Source organism: Hipposideros armiger, unplaced genomic scaffold (assembly GCF_001890085.2).
Source record: "Hipposideros armiger isolate ML-2016 unplaced genomic scaffold, ASM189008v1 scaffold_727, whole genome shotgun sequence".
Classification (NCBI taxonomy): domain Eukaryota; kingdom Metazoa; phylum Chordata; class Mammalia; order Chiroptera; family Hipposideridae; genus Hipposideros; species Hipposideros armiger.
Window position 1 is genome coordinate 552,098 of NW_017732077.1, and position 15,048 is coordinate 567,145.

General features: G+C 38.7%; 1 protein-coding gene across 1 annotated transcript; it reads left to right on the forward strand.

Moving 5' to 3' along the window:
- Window positions 1-369: 369 nt before the first annotated feature.
- On the forward strand, window positions 370-14,738 carry LOC109373461 (sulfotransferase 1C1). The gene is made up of 7 exons (XM_019627265.1): window positions 370-541; window positions 3,045-3,173; window positions 9,856-9,953; window positions 11,928-12,054; window positions 12,998-13,092; window positions 14,214-14,394; window positions 14,626-14,738. The coding sequence occupies exons 1-7, from the start codon at window positions 370-372 to the stop codon at window positions 14,736-14,738; spliced, it is 915 nt and encodes a 304-aa protein (XP_019482810.1).
- Window positions 14,739-15,048: the final 310 nt, after the last annotated feature.

The window sequence follows — 15,048 nt, forward strand, 5'->3', positions numbered from 1 at the left end:
CTATTTAAAATGCTTCAGACTCCCACAGTTTTGACATCTCTTAATTAAATTAACATGAAACATAACAATGAATTCCCTCCACATCTCCCCGACCTTTCTCAGAGAATAATTTAAATAAATAAATGTCTGTTCTTATCATTATTTTTTTTTAGCTGAGCCATCCTGCCACCTGTTGGCAGCTCAGCGGCTGCTCAGCTTGGGCCGGGAATCGAACTGGTGTCCCTGTTGCTCAGAGCTCACACTCTTGAGTGAGCTCTTAGCCAACTGAGCCACTCAGCTGGCCCAGGAATGACTGTTCTAAGAATTAGAAATGACACAAGAACACCTTTCTTTTAAGCACCTGTCATTTAAGTCCACATACAAAGAAAGATGTCCTTAGAAGAAATAGAACATCTCCACCTGGGGGAAAAACACATACGACCAGAAACCGAAGAAGTGAATGGAGTCCTCATGACCAAGATGATAAGTGATAATTGGGAAAAAATCTGGAATTTCCAAGCAAATCCTGATGATCTCCTCATTGCAACCTATGCAAAGGCAGGTGGGTTTGAGAAACTGGTGTTGGAGAAGCCAGCTTTGCAAGTACCTGGAGGAGCCTCCTGATTTAAAAATGTGGGTTTCACCAGGGCTTGTCCCTCGAAAAATGAAAACCAGACTGGCTTATGAGTTCCAATCCCCAAAGATCCAAGAGCCTCCTTTTTATTTAGGTCCCTGATAGAGATGGCCAGAATCCCAAATCGTCAAAAGACTGAATGAGTTACAACACTATTTAAAAGCACAGTGTCTGAGAAATAACGCAGACATTCCTCCAGTGACCCTTGCCAACGCAGCCACCCCTTGTTCACATCCGCTAAGCTCTCCCTGAGTAACTGAGCCCCATGCACAGGAGGAGCTTCCCTTAGCGGAGGAGACAGGGGGAACCTACAGCTTTTACCCCAATGTAAAAAGTGCTAATAGCATTGAATCTAAACCTACACAAGTACAAAGAGAAGGATTTGTGAAAGGGGAGGTGACACTTAACAGAATCTTATGAAATTAAGTGGAGTTTGTGGGAAAAGTAAGGATTGGAAAGGGCAAAGAGTGTGCCAGGCTTGTGCAGGGGTGGAAGACCAGGGGAGACAGTGATATGATGACTGATAATCCTTCTACATTATCTGTATTTATAATTTCAAGCAGCATGACAGTGAGGTCAAGAACTTTAAGCTTTAACCAGTGTGAGAGAGTCTCTTGGTGAACATTTGACTCACTCAACAAGAGAAATTCTAGATTTTCATAACCAGGAGGATTCCTGGCTCAGAATTCCTTCCTCAGCCTCTCTCTGTTCTCACTAGTCAGCACTGCTGACCAGGCTTACCTAATAAACTAGAATAGGGAGTTCCTGTTGGCAGATTTCAGTTTCTCAAGAATCTCCTCTTCTGTCTGGTTAGCACTTCTCTTGCCTAGACCTGAATTTAACTTTGTATTACACCTCAGAGCAGAAATTTATTTTCAACTCACATTGGAAATGATGCAATCAACCCCCAGGCCCTCCTCACTCTCTGAGATAGTCTCAAATTCTCTCTCCGGCCTTATTCCTCTACCTTCCCCACCACCTCTCAACACCCTGTGAGCCATACTGACTGATACTTTCCAATGTGAAAATCTGCCTGTCTTCATTGTGGCTCCTGAGGTGTTTCCACTTGGGATGTTTTGGCTTCTTAATGCAGGTAAACATTCCAGTTCTCCTATAACTCTTCACTCTAAAGCTACCATCTCCACAAAGCCTTTCTGACCCCTTCTGCAGTAAGCTGACCCTCTTCCTCTGAACTCCTGTACCCCTTTGTGCATCCTTTGTGGTTCTTACTGTAGACTGTTAATCTTTTAGTTATTTGTGTATAAATATTACATATCAGTGAGCATCAGGTTTGGCTAAGAGCCAGAGAGACACCAAATCTTTTTGGTGTAAAGAGGAAAATAGAAATTAGGTGGGCAATGAGCACAGCCAGCTCTTCGCCTACCCATATGTCTATTTACACCCCTTTTCTATACCAGTTAGGATTTAATTTGGCTACAAGTGTCAGAAAACTCACGACAACACAAAAGAGAAAAGCAGTCTGGAAGTTAATAGTTCAGGTTGAAATGGTGGCTACATCAATCATCAGAAATCTTGATTCCTTCTAACTTTTTGCTCTGCCATCTTTAGTTGTATAGTCCAATATTTAGTTGTATAGTCCACCATCTTTTGGTTGTATAGTCGAATATGACTCCAGCCATCACATGCATATTCCAAATGCAGCAAGAAGGAAGGCAATTGAGGAACAAGCTCATGTCCTTCCTTTTAAAGACAACCTCCCAAAATTTAATGTCATGGCTACATCTAACTGCAAGAAAGACAAAAATATCACCTTTTAGCCAAGTAGCTATATGCCCAAATAAAAATTGAAGATCTATTAATTTGAGAAAGAAGAAAACAATGGCTATTAACTAGGCAAGAAGCAGTCTGTATCATATCTTATCTCCTCCAAAAAGGTTGTAAGCTTGTAGGGACAGAGACAGTGGCTAATTCATCTTTGTATCTCCCTACATTTATTTGATTCAATGTTCTTTCACTCAAGCTACATTTATGACATGCAAAGTGTTATGCTAGGTACTAGGGATAAAATGAATAAAAGGACAGTTTCCACCTCTGTAGAGCTCTCAGTCTCACAAGAAGGCAGATATGTAAGCAGGCACTGACAATGAGCACAGGGGCCACTGGTGCTCAGAGGAGGGGCTGTATCCATTCTGGTGTCATGCAGAGGCTCTGTCCAGCCTGGGTGTCACTTACAGGCTCCGTCCACTTTGGGTATTATGCACAAGCTCTGTCCACCCTGAGTGTCATGCAGAGGCTTTGTCTACTTGTGTGTAACTCAGAGGACATTATAAGCGATGTCTTAAAATCTGATTATAATCTGATTCTGCAAACACTCAGCAAATGTGAATTTTACTGAATACATGAATAATTAAAGAAGTAGAATTAAATTATGTGATGAGCATGTGAAATTGAGAATAACTAATGTTTCTAGGTACAACCTGGACACAGGAGATTGTGGACATGATCCAAAATGATGGAAATGTGCAGAAGTGCCAGCGGGCCAACATCTTTGACCGACATCCTTTCATTGAGTGGACTCTACCTCCGCCCTTCAACTCAGGTAAGTTTGTGCAACTAGGACTTATGAGGTTGTGTCCACTATGCTGGGTTAATTTCCATATGAAAAGAGAATTATTTCTACATCAGCCTTCTAGAAAATATTTCCAAAGGGAACTGGGAAGGAGTTTGAAGGTGGTTCAGGTCAACAAACTCACTTCAACTGGAAAAAAAAGACTCCTAAATTTATCTGCTAAAATATACGATTGTGTAGCATCAGACAACACATTCCTTGTTGACTGTTGACTGAGAACTTGAGAGTGACCATAAATGTATATATCATAACACAGCAGACTCCTAACATCCAATAATTAAGAACCACTTTTCTGTGTCACTGTACTGCCTGCCCTCTCATGGAGGAATGTCTTCTGAATATATATTTACCTATAACCTGTCTTCCAGAGAATCAAGCTAAAGTATATATAGTGTCATTATTATCAACAAATGATTATACTTCACACAGAAGATACTAAACAATATAAAATATAGACAGCACCCTTATAAAGCTTGCAATCAATGAAGAATAAAGGACGTGTTTTATAAAGTAAAAAGTAGCGAACAGTAGCTTTTGCAATAGGAGACAACTCAGTGGTAAAAAGCCATAGACTCTGGAAATCAAACAGCCCAGCCTCAAATGCAGGTTTGGATTCATATCTGGGTGACCTTGAGCAAGTTACTCAACCTCTCAAAACCTAATGTTTCTTCATTTGTAAAATAATACCTATTAAAAATGCATTATTTATTGAACCAATTATTACAGCATCATTAGTAGAAAAATTATCTCTTCTCCCATTGAATTGCCCTGTCCCCTTTACCAAAGTCAATTAACCATATAAGTATGTGAATATTCTGGGTTTTCTATTTCTATCCATTGTGTGTCCATCTTTGTGCCAATACCACACACTTTTTTTAATTACTGTAGCTTTAAATGTTTTGAAATTAGGTAGTATAAATCCTCCAAAAATTTTTCTTCTTTTCAAAAGTTGCCATAGCTATTTTAGAATCTTTGCATATTCATATAAATTCTAGGATTGGGTTGTTAGTTTCTACCAAAAAAAAAATAAACATGATGATATTTGCTTGGGATTGCATTGAATCTATCAATTTATTTAGGGAGAACTAATAACCTAACAAAATCATATTTTCTGATCTATAAACATGGTTCATTTCTCAGGTTATTTAGGCCTTCTTTAATCTCCCTCAGCAATTTTTTGTACCTTCCATTACATAGGTCTTGCACATCTTTAGCCAAATTTAACCATAAATGTTTTTCTTTTATGCTAGTATAAGTGGCATTTTTATATTTTAACTTTTAATTATTGGTTGCTGGCATATTGAAATATAGTTGATTTTTGTATTTGATCTTGTATCCTGCAACCTAGCTTATTGGTGCTAGTATCTTTATATACATTCTATTGGGTTTTCTGCACAGATAATCATGTCTTCTGTGAACAAAGAAAATTTTACTTCTTCGTTTCTAGTCTGAATATATATTATTTGTTTTTCTTGCCTTACTGCACTGGCTGGAGCCTCCATTGCAGTGTTGAATAAAAATCATGAGAGCAAGCATTCTTGTCTTGATCTTAATCTCAGTGGAAGAGCATTCAAGTTTTACCATTAAGTATGAAGCTAGCTGTAGCTTTTTTTGTAGATGCTTTTTATCATGCTGAAGCAGTTCACTTCTATTCCTTGTTTTCTCATAGTTTTTAATCATAAATCAATTTTGGGTATTGTCAAATGCTTTTTGAGCTGGGGATTTAATTCACTTATTTTCATTCATTCTTTGTTTATGGCTATAAATTTTTCTCTGATCACTATTGTAAATGTTTTGATTTGTAGCATATTCTTTATATTTCAATTCACATTTTTCAAAATTAATGTAATTTTACATCAAAGTTGTTTAGTAAATGTTTTTAATTTCCAGATGAAAAGCTTTTTATTGGGGGGAAGGGACGGCTTTGTGTTTAATTTCTAGTTTTATTGCATTTGTGATCCAAGATTGTTGTTTGTAGTATTTTAGTTTTATGAACACTGATAATTAATTTGTGCCCTAATATAGGATCAATTTTTGTGAATTTGCTATGGGCACTTGAGAAGAAGGTATATCCTCTACTATCCAAAAGATATAATGTATTATGTTTTTTAAATCTTTTACATCCTTTTTTTTGTCTTTTTTTTTGGTCTTTTACTGAGACTTGACTGGTCTTGTACTGAGAATTGAAGTATGCTATTATTAATATGTTTCTATTTCTCCTTATGCCTACTGTAGTTTCTGTTTTATATAAGTGATTATTCTGTTATTGTGTATAGCTATTCATGATATTATATTTTATTGATATAATGGGGTCTTTAGCATTAGAAAGTTCCTTCTTTGTCACATATAATACTTTGGAGTTGAAGTCTACTTTATCTAATAACATCACAATTCCTGCCTTCTTATAGTTTCCATTTGATATTATATCTCTATCCATCCTTTTATTTTTAATCTTTATGTGTTTTTGGTGAATCTCATGTATGCTCCATACAGCTGGGTTTTCTTTTATGAACCACTTTGAAAATTTTTAATAGGTGGTTTAATCTCACTCACATTTATTAATATCACCTATATGTTTTGTCACAATTATGTCATACTATCATGCATAGAAATTACTGTTCACAATAAATAATATTTACTGTGTTTCTTTCCTTATGTAATGTACCCTTGGGTGTGTGTGTGTGTGTGTGTGTGTGTGTGTGTGTGTGTGTGTGTGTGCGCGCGCGTGTGCAGGTTTTTTGTTTTGTTTTTAATAGGGTTTTATTTTGAATTTAGGAAATTTTTTTATTTCCTAGTTGTTAGTTGCCTGTGTATTATTACCTTTTATAATGCCTTAACCCTCAATTCTCTTTTCTCTTACTTAAACTTTTACTATCTGACCTGCCAGTTACCAAAAAATCATTTGACTCCCTTTCTTACTTATACAACCACCGATATCTTACTCTAAATTTTAACTTGTATTCTTTCTACTTTGTCAGAACCTATAGGTTTACATATTACTCTTAAGTCCATCACCTCACCCTTTTAAATTTTAGTTCTAGTGTTAATTAATGTGAAATGCTTACCATCAGTCCATTTGATAAGGTTTTCCTAGTCACCTCCTGGTTGTATCAAACTCATCCTAGCAGGCTGCTCAGGTAGGTACATGCATAGTCTGAGTTCTTACACATTTAAAACTTTTTTCTATAGCCTTTTTTTGAAGCATAGCTTACTTGGATATAATATTGTTCATTCACATTTTCTACCTTTAAGTTTCTTGGAAATACTGCTCTGCTATTGACTTGCCTTGTTTGTTGTTTTTCCAGAAGTCTGATGCCAGTTTCATTCTCTTGACTTTATGAATTATTTCTTCTTTTGCTTGGAGGTCCTAAGGATTTTTTCTTTGTTTTAAAATATAATAATTTTACTGTGATATTTTTCAGAGTTGATCATTATGAATCAACTTGTCCTGATACCACATGGTTAAGATGTTCTTGTGAGTCTATTAAATTAACATTTGTTAAGTAGAACCCTGGGGTTTGGGATGGTGAGACACCTAGAATTCAACAGAAACCACAAGGGAATTGAAACAGAGAAATTTATAACTCACAGGTTCTGAAGGAAGTATACAGAACACCTCGAAGGTCAAGAACACCATGCAGGAAGGTCAAGGCAAGGTCAGGCAGAGAATATGGCAGGGCCTGAGGCACGTACCTTTATTAGGGTCTGTGCTTTGGGGCTCCCCGGCTAAGGCCATGTTTGTCAAGTCATACCAAAAACAGATAGGTTTTGGTAAGCTTTGAGTAGGTCTTATCAACGAGGTACTCGAGGGGAAGGACCTGGGAGGCAGGGAAGACTACTCATCATAAGGGTCCTTGGGGAGTCATATCAAGGACTTACATTTCCTTATAATTCTGCGGGCTGCTATCTAAGGCATGTGCTTGATGGCTGGCTGGTGTCAGTTTAAGGTTCCTGCAGGCCCCTTGGCCACACAGAATAGATTCCAAGGCAGCAATGTTACGAGTAGTTTAGCTGAACTCTCAACAATCTGTCCTTGGCCTCAGGCAAAGCAATCACTTGTGTAGCAGATATGTTAAAGGACATGGGTATTGTTTTCTGTGCCAATGTAAAGCACATTTAACCATAGCAACAATATGAAGTCTGTGATGAATAGACTTGCTCCTATTCAAAATCCCCTTCTCAGCCATTGCCCTTAGGTGGATGGTGAGAGCCATGAGAACAAACCAGGGACTTCAGGGAGTATGGAAATTTGCTGAAATATTTTGGTTATATTATGCATGACCTGTACACTTTCAGACAACCTGAAGTTGGCCTGTACCTGTCCTGAGTTGTTAATGTACATGCAGCAAGGTGTGCTCTGTAAAGAACAGACTCCACTTAAATTAGCCAATAGGAAATCTAATCCCAGTAGATTATCCATCAACATTTGTGCTGGTAAATCGTGCCTTTGCTCCATCAGACTCAGAGTATGATCTAAGCTGGTCAATCATGGGATGTTGTGAGGCAGTCCCTTATTGTGGCTTGTGTGGTTTAGAATACATCATTTGGCTTGCCATAAAGGTGAAAGGATGTCTAGTGCTGCCAGGCAGTGAGCAGACTTACTCATAGCTTTGCAAGTGTTTTAATAGAGGCAAGGTTCGTGAGGCAAGCAGCTATTTCAGAAAAAAACAGTAGTCAACAGGGTCCTGAGGGTTGATCCATTTCTACAGCCCAGCCTCTAGGTTAACAGTCCCTGCAGTCATTTCCCTCCCCATGCACAGGTGATCATGGTTGAGGTGTGAGGGAGGTTGAGGTGCATTGTTTCCCTCATCATTCTGTTGAGGTTTTATTTGTTTTTTGCTTTTAAGATTTTATTGGGGAATTGGGGAAGAGTAACAGTGTTGGGGAATTGGTGAAGGGGAACAGCCAAGTTGTTGTCCTTCAATCTTAGCTGTAGAGGGCACAGCTAGCTCAGCTCCAAGTCCAGTCACCATCCGGCTGCCCATTGGCAGTTTGCAGCCGTTCAGCTCAAGGTGCCCTGTTCAATCTTAGTTGTGGGTGGGCGTAGCGCACCAACCCATGCAGGAGTTGAACAGGCAACCTTGTTGTTAGGAGCACGTGCTCTCACCAGTTGAGCCATCCTGCAACCTGTTGGCAGCTCAACTCAGACACAGCTCACTGGCCCTTGTGGAAATTGAACCAGCGACCTTGTTGCTCAGAGCTTGTGCTCTTAACCAACTGAGCCACTCAGCCGGCCCTCTCTTGAATTTTAATGTCACCATCTGAGGTGTTATCAGCTCCAATGGCAAGCTCTTGAGCTGGGGGGATGACATCCAAGGCATTGGTACATTTAGGGGGTCAGCAGAGTTTAGGCCAGGGGAGGGTGGCCTTCCTAGATGGATATCCATGAAGGGCAGGGGTGGCTGACTGGAGTTAAGTTCCAGATAGGGGAAACTGCTTACCAAAAGGGTCCTTGGGGAGTCATATCAGGAACTTACATTTACCTGTGACTCTGGACTACTGCTATGTTGGGCATGTGCTCAAGGGTAGGCTGGTGTCAGTTTAAGGTCCCTGCAGGCCACTTGGCCATACAGAATGCATGCCGAGGCAGCAATATTATGGAGTACTTTAGCTAAACTCTCAATGGATATAAATTAAAGTCTCCTTTTTTCCCCAGAAAGTTTGTTCTAGTTTAGGTTTAAATATTAATTAATTCCACTATTTTAATTTTCTTCTCAGGAACTCCAATTGATACCAGTGTTGGACCTTTACCTGTCTTCTGTGTCTGTCACTTTCTCTCTAAAACTTTTTACTTCTTTCTTTAACTCATCATCTTCTTGGTTGTTTTCTTGCTTTTCTTTGATGTGTTTTATTGGAATTTTATTTAAATCTATTTCCATTGTGAACCTTGTGATTTAATATTTATTTACTGGGTTACTTTGTCATTTTTTTTTCTATTTCTTGAGTTCAAATTATTTTTTCATTATTCACCTTTTTGTCTATTTCAGCTCTTAATTTTCATATTTCTGAGTTATATTTTTAATATTCACAAATGTTTCTTTCAGGATACTTAATTAAGTTTGGAGTGTTGTGTTATAATTTTGTTCAGGCTCAATTTTTCATCTGAAAATATACTGCAGCACAGAACACAGTGCTGGCATATGACTGGTGACTACTGTGGTTCTTGACCTTGAAAGTAAAGATTGAAAGAGAAACTAAAGCTTTTTAAACAGAGCTTCTGGGGCTGTAGAACTGGCCCAGTAACCTTCCTCTTTTAAGAGGAGACAGTTCTTCTCCGGTTGTCTTTCCTCTACTCCCAATTGCAATAGTAGAAACCCCAAAGGACAAAATATCCTAGTGCTTGTTAGAGTCACAGTTACCACCAACCTCAAACCTCCCACAGCATCTTTATCTGCCCACAAAGGCACACACCAATACCCAGAAGATAAGGAAAGTAATGTCTCAGTACTTTTAAATATCTCATTATTGCTTCCTCTACCAGAATGAATGGTAAAGACATCATCAGGAGGTAAACACAGACATGTAAAACCATAATTTAAAGTAGAACCAGCTGTTTGGTATCTCTTATTCCAGATGTTTGACAAAACAATAGTATTAAATCCATGTAGCTGATGAGAAATGTTCAGCTGAATGGTGTGGTTTTATTTCCCAGGTCTGGATCTGGCCAACAAAATGCCTTCTCCTAGAACTCTGAAGACTCATCTGCCTGTTCAATTGCTACCACCTTCCTTCTGGAAAGAAAATTCAAAGGTAAGAGGAGCTGACTCTTCAAATCCAGTTTTGATCAATATGGCCAAAGAATATCTCTAAGTGGAAAGAATCACTGGTATTGAAAGGTAAATAACCAGTGGAGGTACAGAGCAAGTGATGCTCCCACATCCCCACACACTCCATTCTGGATCCACCTGTGGATAAAAAAAGGGATTTTGTGGAAAGTAACTTCACATAAATTCCTAACTCGAAGGTCATGGTGGGTAGTCACACCCCAGGCCTATAACTTCTTTGGTAAAAGGCTTAACTTTGCCTTGGGCTGCCCTGTCCTTTGTTTCTGTGCATCCAGGTTAACACACCTTTGAAATACCTCTTTTCAGACCCCTCCTTCAAACCACCCTCAAGAGAACACATAAGCTTAACTATCCTGTTATCCTTGCCTTGCTTTTCCCACATGTAATCTTCCTTCTATTCCCTCCTTAATTTCAAGTGCATAAAAGAAGCTGCAAAACTGTCTCCTCAGAAGCATTTGAGATGTTGCTCCACAGCATATGTTGTCAGTTTGGCTCAAATAAACTGTAATAAAAATTCTCTAAAGGTTTGCATGGTTTTTATGTAGAAACACCTTTCTTTAAAATATTATTTCTCGTACATACTAGGACGTTTTCAGAGAAAATCATTCTGATTGGTTGCTAATTAAACCACATTCAATGAGAGTGAGCAGTGGAACAAAGCACATGTTTCCTGACAAAGACAATTATCTTATTTTGAATCTTTCAAAAAGCAAAAGCCAAAGCAGAGTAAGATATGAAGGAGATTTACTTAGGGAAAACCTATGAAGAGAAAATGAACCAAGAGACAAAGGAGTATGGAGAGCCATAAGACCATGATGCAGTGTTTAGAAACTGGTCCACCTTTAATGAGAGTGTATCTCATGGAGCAAGTTCTCAGGAGCTGTTATAGCTCTATAGCCTCCATTAAAACTTTTTAATTTTTATTTTGACACTTCCAAATTCAGATCGTATAAATGCAGTGTACAATGGATGTACTAGTGTTTCTTTTTGATATCTGCTTCATCAGAGTGTTGAAATCAATGATATATTGCATATAAACCAAATATCAACTTATAAATTTGCAGTGAAAAATGTAGCCACCCACAGAATCAAATGCTTTTATCAGCTGGACCGGGTCAGCTAGTTTGGAAACCCAACTGCAGACTTTCACTTTCTGAGCCGAACACTTACTACAGAAACCATAACGGTCAAGTCTGTTTAGCCAAGACACTCCCTCCTCAGGGCAGTGCTCAGAAATGTGAAGAGAGTGATTGCTGTCTGGGTTTCTATGCCCCACCAGAGCATCATCTTTTCCATCTCCTATCTTCAAGCAAGGTGCGATAGAATTGAATATGTTTCTGTATATCAAAATGCTATCCCCTTCCTTATTTGCTTCCCTAAGATTATACCCAGGTCACCTTGTTTTGTGATTTCTTGGTTGATTCCCACAGAACCCAATGTTATTTCCAAATGATATTGTAGACTCATTGTCAGGAGACACACTAACACTTGGTTAGTCACTATACTAATTTTTTTGTAAAACCAAGATTTCTAAAAATGAAATAATCTCAATGGCAGTACCTCCCTTTATCTGCTGATTGTGGACTACTGAAGGAGGAAATGACCTTAGAGACCTCAGTCCAAGCTTTTCATTTTATGATGGTGTGGTAAGCTAAATAATATTCCACCAAAAATATCCATATCTTAATCACCAAAACCTATGAATGCTACTTGTATGGTAAAGTGGACTTTGCATATGTGACTAAATTCAGACTCTTGAGATGGGAAGATTATCCAGGATTATCTGGGTATGTCCTAAACCACATGCATGTTCAATGACTCAAATGAGATAGGCGACGATTCTCCTTAGAAACTTTCAAATAACATGGTGCACTGAACAATTATATGTTTCTGTCTTGTTTTCTCCTTGTGTCTCAATCCCCTTGTTGGCTGATTTCAGATTATCTATGTGGCTAGAAATGCCAAGGACTGTCTGGTGTCCTACTACCATTTCTCAAGAATGAATAAAATGGTGCTTGACCCTGGTACCTGGGAGGAATATGTTGAGACATTCAAAGCTGGAAAAGGTGAGTAAAATAAAATTATGGATTCATGTTTCCTTATTCATTAACCTACTGACACCATAAAGGAAGGGTTTTTATTGAATGATTGTATTATTCAAGGTTCTAGGATGATGTAGAGGATACACTCAAGCTGGGTCATTTGGAGACAGGTTAGCTAAGAGACTATTTAGAATGCTCTGAGCAGGTTTAAAGAAACTAACAGGTGATAGTATAATGTTCTGGGGAGAACATCAGCAGGAAGGCATTGCCCTAGAAAAAGGAGAGGGCCCTTTAGTAGAAGCTAAGGCCTTTGGTAGGGGAAAAAGTCAACCATAGTGAGCCAACAGGGAGGGCATTAGGGAAATAAACACGTCATCCTCACTCTCCTCCTGCCTCCAAAAGCCTTCTAGTGCCTCTTGCTGACAAAGCCCAGGTGGAAGCCTGAGCACAAAGGAACCAATAGACATAGTCCATAGGGGTCAACCTTGAAGGGTGGAGGGGGATGGAGAGTAACTTTGGCAAGGCCAACAGAAGACACCCAGTGTCTTCCTCCCATTTACCACCAAAGAGAGTAAAGGTGTCCAAATATCTGGTAATTATAGATTTTTCAGAATGAAAGGCTTCTTTTCAAAACCACCCTGTTAGGAAACAATTTTTATTACAAAACACTTATCTAGGCACCGTGCAGTGATACAAGGGAACTAAAGATAATGAACCCCTATCCACAAGACAATATTGCATGTGGTTGTAAGTTCAAGGGTAGAAATATAAACCAAGGAATCCTGAATACTTGTTATTATCTCCCTAAATATGTATATTTTTAAATCCTGTCCTGCAAATCAGAATTCTGCCTAGGGTCTTTGTCTTCTGGTTGCATTTATGAAATGTGCTTTTTATTTGAGACAGCCATGCTCATTTTATAAGTTTCAAGTTGATATTGACACCCTGTTTCTCTCCTTCCTCTTAGTGCTGTGGGGCTCCTGGTATGACCATGTAAAGGGATGGTGGGATGCAAAAGACCAGCACCACATTCTCTACCTTTTCTATGAGGACATGAAGGAGGTGAGGGGCACTGTGGTCTCCATTGGATTCTCCACATTCTCCAATGAAAAAAACCACAGCTAAAACCCTGGCATGTGGGCTCAGTTTTATCCTCAAAAGCTCTAACTACATTTTTAATCTTCTAAATTTTCTTTGCTTCAGTTTACAATTTCCAGAACATCTTTACTCCTCAGGAAATATCACATGACTTTATAGTTGAATTAATCTTGATACTCATTAACCATGTTTCTTCACCTACAAAATGGGCATCATCTTACTTAATATCTCATGAAATTATTGTAAGGATTTATGAGACATATTTGTAAAGTGCCTAGTTGTGTGCAATAAACTTAGTATCTTTCCTCTTCCACCCTCCAAAACCACATCACAAACTGAAGTTAAATCCATATAAACATTGGCAGGATTGGTCCCACATATTGGGACAGAGGGCTGATTTCTTCATTTCAAGTCATTGTGCATGAGTGACATCACAAATTCACTCTCATGACCCAGTGATTAGCATCCTAGAATTACAAAACTACTTTCTATCCCAATGCTAAGAAGCCCTCTGAAATCTAATCAAAAGCTATAGCTCCTCTTTCTGCATCTTTTGATCAGAAAGAACCAAGGCACAAGGATTCACATTTCTGGGTCAACTTGAGGTCTCTTTTATTCATCCTCTTACTAATCTCCTGTTAAACTCATAAACTCTTTTGCAATCTCTTATAGCTCAAAACTAGAGTTAGTAACATTTTGCTTCACTAACAACAATTTCTCTCCTTTATACTACCTTTCCTGATTCTCTGCCAGGAGATAGAATTCTCCTTCCATTAGATCTCATGGTTCTCTCTCTGTATATGGCAGCATGTTTTCTGGGCCAGGTATTGCAGTTAGTTGTGTTTACATTTAATTCCCCTATTGCAAGGTAAGCCTCCTGAGGGCAGGGACAGCCCTCATCTTTGTGTTGTGGCAGCACCTGGGACAGTACAGTGCCTTATACATAATCATCACTTGAGGTCTATTTGTTGAATATATTTGAATCCCTTAACTCATCCTTCCCCACATACTATTTGTACAAACAGAATGTCATCCATTATGGAAAACCCAAAGTAATTTATTTTGCTTAACTGTTCTACATACAGGACACAAAGCGGGAAATTCAGAAGATATTGAAGTTCCTGGAGAAAGACATATCAGAGGAAGTTCTGAATAAAATCATCTATCACACTTCCTTTGATGTAATGAAGCAAAACCCAATGGCCAACTACACCACTTTACCTACAAGCATCATGGACCACTCTATCTCCCCCTTTATGAGGAAAGGTATGTAAGACTTACACGCTAAGATACCAAATTAGACTCTGTGGTCTCCATGATCTGCGTAGATTTTCCAGAAATGTTTCTTGTGCCATTACTTAGTCTTGTCAGTGACAGTACTGTACAGTTTTTGAAAGGCAAACTTCCTTTTCTTCCTAATTCTTGTGCTGGCTCTAAGGGTGCATGCTCACTTCTCCTGTACTCCTCTAACAATCCTGAGACTTTGTCTTGTTTCAGGAATGCCTGGGGACTGGAAGAACTATTTTACTGTGGCTCAGAATGAAGAATTTGACAAGGACTACCAGACGAAGATGGCAGGAAGCACGTTGACCTTCCGCACAGAAATCTGAGAGCAATGGGAAAGAAGTCAGGACTTCCTTACTAGATTTTAGACATTTGAATCTCCTGATAAAGAATGCTTAAAACATTGACACCCTTTCTCCAACCCCAATCTTTTGCACACTATCTATAGATTCTATGGCACTGTGCTATACTTCATCAAAATGTGATCAAATCCTGGGTAGAAGTTTAAGATTAAATTACATGACCATTCACAAAGACACCTACCATATGATAATGTACTCACCTATACTAAGACAAAAGAAACACAAGATTTGACTCTGTGACTAGTTTATGATAGCCTGACCTCCCAGAAACAAA

Bases quoted from the DNA above. Each gene is read 5' to 3' on its own strand.
- LOC109373461 (XM_019627265.1), top strand. From the start codon at position 370: ATGTCCTTAGAAGAAATAGAACATCTCCACCTGGGGGAAAAACACATA. The intron at 9,954-11,927 runs GTAAGAGGAGCT...GGCTGATTTCAG, and splicing joins TCTGGAAAGAAAATTCAAAG to ATTATCTATGTGGCTAGAAA. The intron at 13,093-14,213 runs GTGAGGGGCACT...TTCTACATACAG, and splicing joins TCTATGAGGACATGAAGGAG to GACACAAAGCGGGAAATTCA.